The sequence below is a fragment of the Octodon degus genome, unplaced genomic scaffold, assembly GCF_000260255.1.
Source record: "Octodon degus isolate 3935 unplaced genomic scaffold, OctDeg1.0 scaffold00049, whole genome shotgun sequence".
Classification (NCBI taxonomy): Eukaryota; Metazoa; Chordata; class Mammalia; order Rodentia; family Octodontidae; genus Octodon; species Octodon degus.
This window is the reverse complement of record NW_004524625.1, coordinates 2,074,274-2,083,370: the sequence shown is the minus strand read 5'-3', so window position 1 is coordinate 2,083,370 and position 9,097 is coordinate 2,074,274. Positions and strand designations below refer to the sequence as shown.

Here is a 9,097-nt window from a genome sequence, read left to right as displayed (position 1 = left end):
GTAAAGCAATCACTTTAAATCAGAGTGCACTTAGATGTATAATAACCCTTTTTATAGTTTTAGGTTTATATCTGGAGGTCGACTTGTCAGAATTTTCCCTAAGATGTGTCATCGCACCTTACAGGTGAATTGTAACAGAGATCTCTTTTAAGACATTATACCAATAAGCATCGGAAGGGGGAGAGAGACCAAAGCTGTAAATTGTTAGATAGAATCACTGTTTATTATCCCTCCTTACTGTAAATCTACATTTGGAGCCTTGTCTCTTTCACACCTGTGAAAGCAAGAACTGTTATAAGAAGGATTTGAGGTTGAGAACGTGGGCTGAAAGGGCTGTTTTCCCCGGACTAAATAGCTTACTCTTTGGTTATCTTGCTATATTGGCCCTACGTCAAGGAAAACAAAAACAACAAAAAATAGTCCATGCTACTGAGGCATTAATTCTCAGGGGAAGGGCATGGGGGAGGAATAGGAAAGTGCCTAGCATGCCAGTAGCTTGCTTGCTTTTTAAAAAATAATTAATTAATTTGGTACAGTGTCTCTCTATGCAGCTCAGACTTGTAGTGTTCCTTCTGTCTCAGCCTCCCCAGTGCTGGGATTACACGCATGTGCCACCACGCCTGGTTTTGGTGGCTGGCCCCGCATGATGATGGTACCAGGGATCAAACCCAGGTCCTTGTGCTTCCCAGACAGGCATTTAGACCGCTGAGCTGTCTCCCCAGTCCACCAGTAGCTTTCTATGTAAGGCAAGAAACTGTATCTGCAAGGAAGAGAAGTAGTCTAGTGAATAAAACCAGAGAGTACAAATCTTTTCTACCTCTTAAATGTAATCATAGTTAAATGGAGGAGAAAAAGGGGGAAAGATGAACACTTTCACCTCTTGCGTCCTGTCAATCTCAGTTTGCTGGAGTCAGCATCTACAGTGATTCTGGTGGGATCACCAAATTATGAAACAGTAAATGTTATACAAATTCAAGCTCTTCGTCTCACAAAAATTTAAAAAATGAAAATCACAGATAAAAGAAGAAAATTAGAGTATTTATCAGAAATAATAGCAAAAGAGCTTTTGGTGGCTATCTGCCAAGAGGGGATTCTAAATTGAAGTCCCCACATTTGTCCACTTTTAACTCATCCTCTCTTCCTTTTATTTCATTTCATTTTCTAATTCACTTAAATAAAGTTAGAAAAATAATCAGTGCGATCTCTTTCTCAACACAGCAATCTATATTCCGTTGGTGGTTACCGACAGCTTAGTGGTTAAGAGTTTAGCTTTAGCACTGTGGATGTGGTCGGGGTAGAGCACGTGCCTAGAATGTTTGAGGCCTTGGGTTCAAACCTCAGCACCATAAAGACAAAATTGAAAGAACCTGTCTTTGGAGTAAGTCAAGAGCTACCATTTATTAGCTGGGTGACTTTGGCTACCTGACTCTTCTCTATCTTATCATCTGCACTATGTAATAGAATTTATATGAAAAAACAGCATTAATCATTTTCCATAAAGGGTAACTTAAGTTTATTCTATTTTATTTATTCTTGTATTTTAGGGAAGGGTCTGCAGGGTGTTGAGGGTCTCACTAGTAGATCAGACTTGTAGTGATTCTCCAGTTTATAGCCTCCCAAGTGCTGGGATTACAGGCGAGCACCACCACACCCAGTCTCAGTTGCCAACCCTGGAGGCAGGGCCGGCACAGCAGTTCCCAGGGATCGAACCCCCACCCCCTGCCCCTGCTTGCAGCTATTATTTTAAATAAGATAATCTCTACTTCTCTGTAACCACCTGTCGATCTTGGATTGCTTTCTGGAACAGTCAATCCATATATAATACAGATAAAGTCCCTCTTGCAGATAATCCTGGCAGGTGCCTAGAAGCCGTAGGTAGGCCCTCTTGAGTCTTCTGGGCTAAATAAAGTGTTTGGTTCTTTGGGTTATTCTTAGGCCACCATCCTGATTTCTGGTCTCTACCCCTAAGCCATATCCCAGACTCCTAGAAATTAAAATTCTGTTTATTTTTTGTTTGAGATAGTTCATATAGCTGAAAATAAAAGCAATATAAAGAGTAAATTCCCATTTCCCTGCTCCAAGAAAGCCATTATTGTTTCTTGTGTATTCTTCCAGTGATTCTTTATAAAAAGCAAAATGAAGAAGTATATATCTTTAATACCACCCTTTAAAAACTTTTTAAAATGTGAAATGATAAAATATGTAGAAATTATAAATATTAAGTGCACAGACTACAATATTAGTATGGAGGACCACCTCAGCGATTCTCCAACAAAGAAGAGTGATTATGTTTTAGCTAGACCTGGCCCTGTTTCCATGTACTGATATGTACAGAGCTGGCTAGGACTTTTCCTTTGTCCTTCAGGTGGCTTTAAGGAATGCTGAGCCATCCATGCAGGTGCTGATGTGTGGTCTCTGAAGCAAAGATGACAGGGCAGCACCCCTCCACAGCTCCCAAATAAAATATGTATAAGCTTAGGCAAGTTGAAGAGCCTAGGCTGGATAGAGAGCTGGGCTCCATGCTGTCAGCCGGGATGAACCTCAGGATAAGAGGCTGTGACTTCCCAGGGCATAAAAGATTACACATCAAAGCTGAAGTGCCCACCCCAAAACATCATATACTACCTCAGCTGTGTCATACAGCTTATGCTTTCTGCATAGCTTTCTCTCTGCATATTGCAGAGGTGATCGCAGGCCTTCTCGCTAGCCCAGTGCACAGCACTCACATATTCCCCTCAGTTGTTCATCCCCAAGCCACTCCCTTCTTGGTTTTTTTTGTTTGTTTGTTTGTTTTGTTTTTTAATGTACAGGGTCTCACTATGTAGCTTGGACTTGTGGTGATCCTCCTGTTTTCAGCCTCCCCAGTGCTAGGATTATAGGTGTGCACTACTACACCAGGTCTTGGTGGCTGGCTCAGCATGCCTAGGGGTGGGGCCAGCGCAACATGTACTGGCAATTGAACCCTGGTCCCTGCGCTTGCCTAAGCAGGCAGTTAGTCCACTAAGCTATCTCACGGCCCTTTCTTCTTGAATTAATAAAACTGGAGTTTAGCCCTAGGTTGAGGCCTTTGTTCTGATTAGATATCATCATGCATGGTCTTAGGACCCCTTGACTCCCATAAGTACAAATATGCCTTAGTGTCTTCATTCTCAGCATGGGTTACACTGGTAGTGGTAGGTTGGAATTAACTCACTAGAATTCCAATAACTTTCTCTATGGGATTATAAATATAAACTTCCCAGACCATAACAAGGAGTGAATTATGAGATAGTGGATTGTGAGATAGCCATCACTTGTGGCCCACCACTCTTACTACACATACCCTAAGGAATGGAGTAGTGCCAATATCCATGGCACCTCTTTTGTGGCTCCTCTCTTCTTTCCAAAAGTAATTGCTATGCTGATTTATAGCTCTAGAGTTTTATGTCTGTTGGATTATGGTACCAAGGATGGAACCCAGAGCCTTAACACTGAGCCACATACTCAGCCTTTTTATATGCTTTGTTTTTGATACTTAGGGGTTTTTTTGGTTTCTTTGTTTATTTAATTATTTTTTGAGACAGAGTCTTGCCAAGTAGCTTAGGGTGGCATGGAACCCACAGAAATCCTTTTTCTTCAGGCTCCCAACATTACAGATATGCACCACCATGCCCAGCTTGCATGTTTTATTTTTGAGACAATGCTAATTTGCTAAATTGCGTAGGCTGAGTGAGCACTTGTGACCTCCCACTGTAGCCTTTCTGAGTTCTGGGATTATAGGCATGTAGTACCAGGACCACCTAATCTTATGTATTTTTTGTATTTTGTTCAATATCATATCCTTGAGATTTATCCACATTGTTGAATGCAGATGTAGTTTACTCATTTTAATTGTTACATAGTATTACATTTTATGAATATACCACAATTGAATGATCCTTCTGTGTACAACAGTTAGCTGTTGTGAGTATGGATAATACTGCTATGAATATTCTTGTGTATATTTTTTGGTATTGTGAGTATGTGGGTATTTTATTAGATATCTTTCTAGAAGTGGAATTACTAGGAATAGGGTATGTGTATGTTCCATGTCAAAAGATGTCAGCCAGTTTTCTAGAGTGGTGGTCATGCGGAGTGATTTGGTTCAGTTCCATTCTTCCTGCTAGGATTTTGCCCTTGAGGAATTATTCAACTGAATAGCCTTTCAATTGCATCCTTGAAAATAATTGAGATAATCCTGAATAAAAAGGGCAGGAAGTACCTACTGGTCTTCAATGAACTTTTACTTCTTAGCCTGTAATTTGTCATTGCCTTCTTTGTTCTCTGATGCTTTCAGACAGATGCCTTGATTTTTATATTTTGTCTCTCTTCTAGTTGTGAGCAAATGGGTTGTGTCCAATTACTTAGTGTACCAGAACCAGAAGTCTTTTTCTTTATTTTGTGTGCAAAAATGGCATAGTACATACGGTGTTCTGTATTTTGGGTTGTCCATTTAACCATTTTTTTGAAACCTTCCTTTATCAATATAAGTGGTAAAAACGTCCTCCCTGCCCTCTACTCATGCGCTGTATGTTTCCTTAACCAGTCTTCTCCTGGTGAATATTTGAGATGCTTGCAATAATTTACTGTTACAAGCAAAGCTATAATGGTTTCATTAGTTATTAAGAAAAGAGGTTTATTTAGCTCACCAATGTATAATCTTACATAATTTGATGTGATGTATTTTAGGTTAAATTTCCTGAATTGGGCATTCTGGGAAAGGATAAATGTATTTGTAATTTTAATTTGTCCTACACAAAATTTCACCTATTTCATATATATATATATATATATATATATATATATATATATATATATTTCACAAAAACAAAGTTTTGCCAAATGTTTCTGTTGAGAACCAAATCATTTACAAACAAAAGCATTTGTGAATCAAGGCACCACACACATGATGTTGCTTGTTCATAGGTTTTTTTTTTTTTTTCAGAACCAGGGATTAAACTCAGGCTCTTGTGCTTGCCAGGCAAGCGCTTATACTACTGAGCCATCTCCCCAACCCCTGTTCATAGTTTTCTAACAGAATATTATCAAACCTTATGATTTTGCCAGTTAAATGCTATGCCAGTTCAACTTGCGTTTTTTAAATATGTGAGATTTTTTTTCTTTTTCTGTGGTTTTGTTTTTTCTGTGTTGTCTGATCTTGCCTTTACCCAATTTCTTCAGTTGTTTTTAAAATATATTAAGGAAAAAGAATGATAACTAAGAAAAAAGAAGCAAAAGATAAAAATAAAAAAATAGATTGTAGAGATTAGGCCTTTTTTGTAATATGTCTAGTTAGATATTATCAAATTGCATCCTTTCAAGGACTTCCTGTGATGATGTCAGTGGGCCAATGATGCCTATTGGCTCATAAGTAGTAACTGAAATTTCTAACTCCAATGAGACCTTTTGTCTGTATTCTATGTAGTTCTTTTTTTTTTTTTTTTTTTTTCATTTTTAATGTATTTAGTATAGGGTTTACAGGGTCTCACTAACAGATTGGACTCATTGTGATTTTCCTGTTTTTAGCCTCCGAAGCACTAGGATTACAGGTACACCACCACACCAGTCTCAACCATGGTCTCAGTGTGCCCTGGGGTCAGGCCCAGCACAGTATGCTGGGGATTGAACCCTGGTCACTGTGCTCTGCCTAAGCAGGTGCTTTAGTATGCTGAGCTATCTGGCCAGCCCCTTTTGTCTGTATTCTAAACTAATAAATCCAATTGTCTACCTCACATCACTACTTGAAGGCCTCAGATGGACTTCCAAAGTACATATATCCAAAGTGAATTAAATTTTCCATTTAATTGATGAAGAAATTGAAGTAGAGTAAGATTATGTAAGTTGCCTGTTGTCTCCCAGTAGTGATAAACACAGGATTTAAACTAGTTATCTCTGACTATATGTTTGCACATTTTTTTAAATATAATTGGTATAGCATCTCACTACGTAGCTCAGACTCATAGTGATCCTCCTGTTTTCAGCCTCGCCAGTGCTGAAATTACAGGTGTGTGCCACCACACCTGGTCTCGGTGGTTGGCTCAATGCACCTGGGGGTGGCACCAATTGTGGCATGTGGTGCCAGAGATTGAACCCAGTCCCTGTGCTTGGCTAGTCTGCTGAGTTAGCTTGCTGGCTCCTGTTGGCACTTTTAATAGCACTGTTTTAATTGCTTCACAAGGCTAGCGCAGGCAGGAAAAACATCTTTATCTTCAGGTTCCCTGTATTGGCCTAAAACTTAATTTGCTTCCTTTGCTTTTCTTTATCCTCATTTTAATAAAATTTTATTTAGTTACTAGTATGTGGCAGGCAGTAGAGATATAATATTGTATAATTTGGTTTCTGCCCTCTAATAGTCTTAAGAGAGAAGAAACAATTACCCCCCAAAATTGCAATATTATATAATTGCTATATCTTATTAGGGAAAGAGAGGGTTTCATGAAAGGCTTCAGAAAGGAGATGAGTAGAGTTGGGTGTTAGAGGATGATTTGGAAGTTCAGGTAAAGTAAGGAAGAACATTGTAGATAAAGGGGAAGCATGTGAAACAGGTAGCATTGCCTCTTTCCAGCTTTGTAAGGGATTCTATAATATTTGAAAATTTAGTGACTACTTGAGCTTTATAATTTTATAGCTATCAATATCATTTATTTCTTGCCTATGAAAAATATGAACACTTTTATGAGCTCATTCACATTCTTTCCCTCCTTTCCTTTCTTCCTTCTTTCTCCTCTCTCTTCCCCTTGTCTAGTGGGAGCCCATGAAACCACTGATGGAAGCCATGTTACCTGGGCATCGCACCATGAACCCCTGTCCTGTGTGGGAGCAAAAGAATGGCTGTGTGTACCTGTTCTTCATCTGTGTCCAGAGCCATGTCACTGAGCGTCATCAGATTATGACAGGCAGGAATGCCGCCCGCCTCTGCCTCATCTACAGCCAGGATGCTGGATGTTCATGGAGTGAAGTGAGGGACTTGACTGAGGAGGTCATTGGTCCAGAGATAGAGCATTGGGCCACGTTTGCCGTGGGCCCTGGTCATGGCATCCAGCTGCAGTCAGGGAGGCTGGTCATCCCTGCATATGCCTACTACTTCTCTCATCGGCTCTGTTGCTTCCCGTTAGCATGCAGAGTCAAACCTCATTCCCTGATGATCTACAGTGATGACTTAGGGGTCACATGGCACCATGGCAGGTTGATCCAGCCCCTGGTGACAACAGAATGCCAGGTCGCAGAGGTGACCAAGGCATCTGGTCACTCTGTGCTCTACTGTAATGCCCGGACACCAAACAGGCGCCGGGTGGAGGCCCTTAGCAGTGATTGTGGTGAATACTTTGAGGCACAGGCCCTGAGCCAACAGCTTTGTGAACAACCCCCACATGGCTGCCAAGGCAGTGTAGTGAGTTTCCAGCCCCTGGTGATCCCAAATAGATGTCAGAACTTTAGTGACAAAAATACTCCCTCCACTCAGCAGAGCCCTCTGCTGGGCAGTGCATTGGAACTGAAGGAAGGAGTTGGAACAGCGTCAGAAACATGGCTCTTGTACTCACACCCAACCAATAAGAAACATAGAGTTGACCTGGGCATCTATCTCAACCAGAGTCCCACAGAGACTGCCTGTTGGTCTCATCCCTGGGTCTTGCACCATGGGCCTTCTGGCTACTCTGATCTGGCTGCTCTAGGGGAAGAGGGCTTGTTTGGGTGTTTGTTTGAGTGTGGGACTGAGGATGAGCTTGAGCAAATTTCCTTCCGCCTATTTACAGAAAAAGAGATCCTGGGCTATGTGAAGAAGGACTGACCAGGCTGTATATAAACCTGTGCCAATTCAAGACTAATTGTCTGAGGGACCCAATTTTCCACAGAAGGGATAGCAGAGGTTACTGATGTCTACAGAAAATGCAAAAACTTAATATTTTGTTTCATAACATTTTTCTCTTCTCCAAAGAACAAAATGAAAAGTTTCCCATAGCTATTGCATCATACAGGTCACTACGCTTGGAGTTGGGAAACCATGATGTCATGCTGGCTTTGCCATTGGCCTGCTTTTGGACCTTGGACATGTCCCAGGAACTTTCTAGGTCTCAGGTCTCCATCTGTAAAATGAGGACAATGGTTCTGTGATTTCTTGTCTTCCATTACTAGAATAAGCACAGTGTTGGCATGCTCCCTGCTCAGGAAGTCCGGCTGCATAAAGGTACTCTGTCACGTGGAAATCAGAGGATTTCTCTTTTCAGATGACTCCTCACCTCGATATGAAGTTACACACCAGCATCAAGGCAAGATCAGGAAAGTTTACTCATTTTTAATAACAAAACCATCCTTCTCATTCTGCTCTGAGCTCTGCAAGTGCTCTAAAAATTGAACAAGACAGTAGAGTCATGAAGTCACTTGCCTTCTCCAGCATTGCAGCTCTGCTCAACCTTTCCTCTTCATCCAGAAAAGGTTATCTAGGGAGAAAACTGAGAAGCTCAGTGTGAGTGTCCCTTGACAGTGGTGATTATTGTTTCTGGTGCCAGTACCTTTGTGAAAGATGAGCCTGAAATTCATTTAACCATTAAGGATAGTCTCTGTTGGGAAAAGAGACACAGGTTAGGACTTTAGAGCACTGGAAAAACTGGGCATGGTAGTGCTTGCCTAAAATCTAGCAACTTAGGCAGCTGAGGAAGGAGGATCTCTGGGGTCTAAGAATTCAAGACCAGCCTGAGAAACACAAGTCAGATCCTATCTCTAAGACAGGTCTACAAAAAAACCAAACCAAAACAAAACAAAACAAAAAAACTTCCCATGGTATCTGCCCCCTAGGAACTCACAGTTTATGGAGCTAGAGAAGGGATACAATTTGAGGGGAGAATGCTGCTGGTGGATAGCTTAGTGAAGTTGGGCTGTAAGGTGGGCTGAGAGTAGATTGCTTTGTTTTAGTTGCAGTCAGTGCACTGAGAGTCATCTACCCAAGCTCCTTGGTTCCCTCCAAGTTTGTTTTACTCAGAATGTTATTGGAGCCCAGCTATCCTTTACTCTTGGAATTGGTCTTCACCATTAGGAAGATCTTTGGACTGCCAGACCTCTGAATTGGAACCGTATGTGTGTA

The 9,097-nt window shown here is 41.0% G+C and overlaps 1 protein-coding gene across 19 annotated transcripts in view; it reads left to right on the top strand.

Annotated features, from left to right (window-relative positions):
* Neu3 (neuraminidase 3) overlaps positions 1 to 8,758 on the top strand; it is a 16,762-nt gene extending 8,004 nt beyond the window's left edge. For all 19 annotated transcript variants that reach the window (XM_023716710.1, XM_023716709.1, XM_023716701.1 and 16 more), the window contains one exon: positions 6,764 to 8,758. In XM_023716710.1, coding sequence (XP_023572478.1) covers positions 6,764 to 7,807 — 1,044 coding nt within the window. In that variant the 3' untranslated portion in view covers positions 7,808 to 8,758. The remainder of the gene's footprint in view (positions 1 to 6,763) is intronic.
* Positions 8,759 to 9,097: the final 339 nt, after the last annotated feature.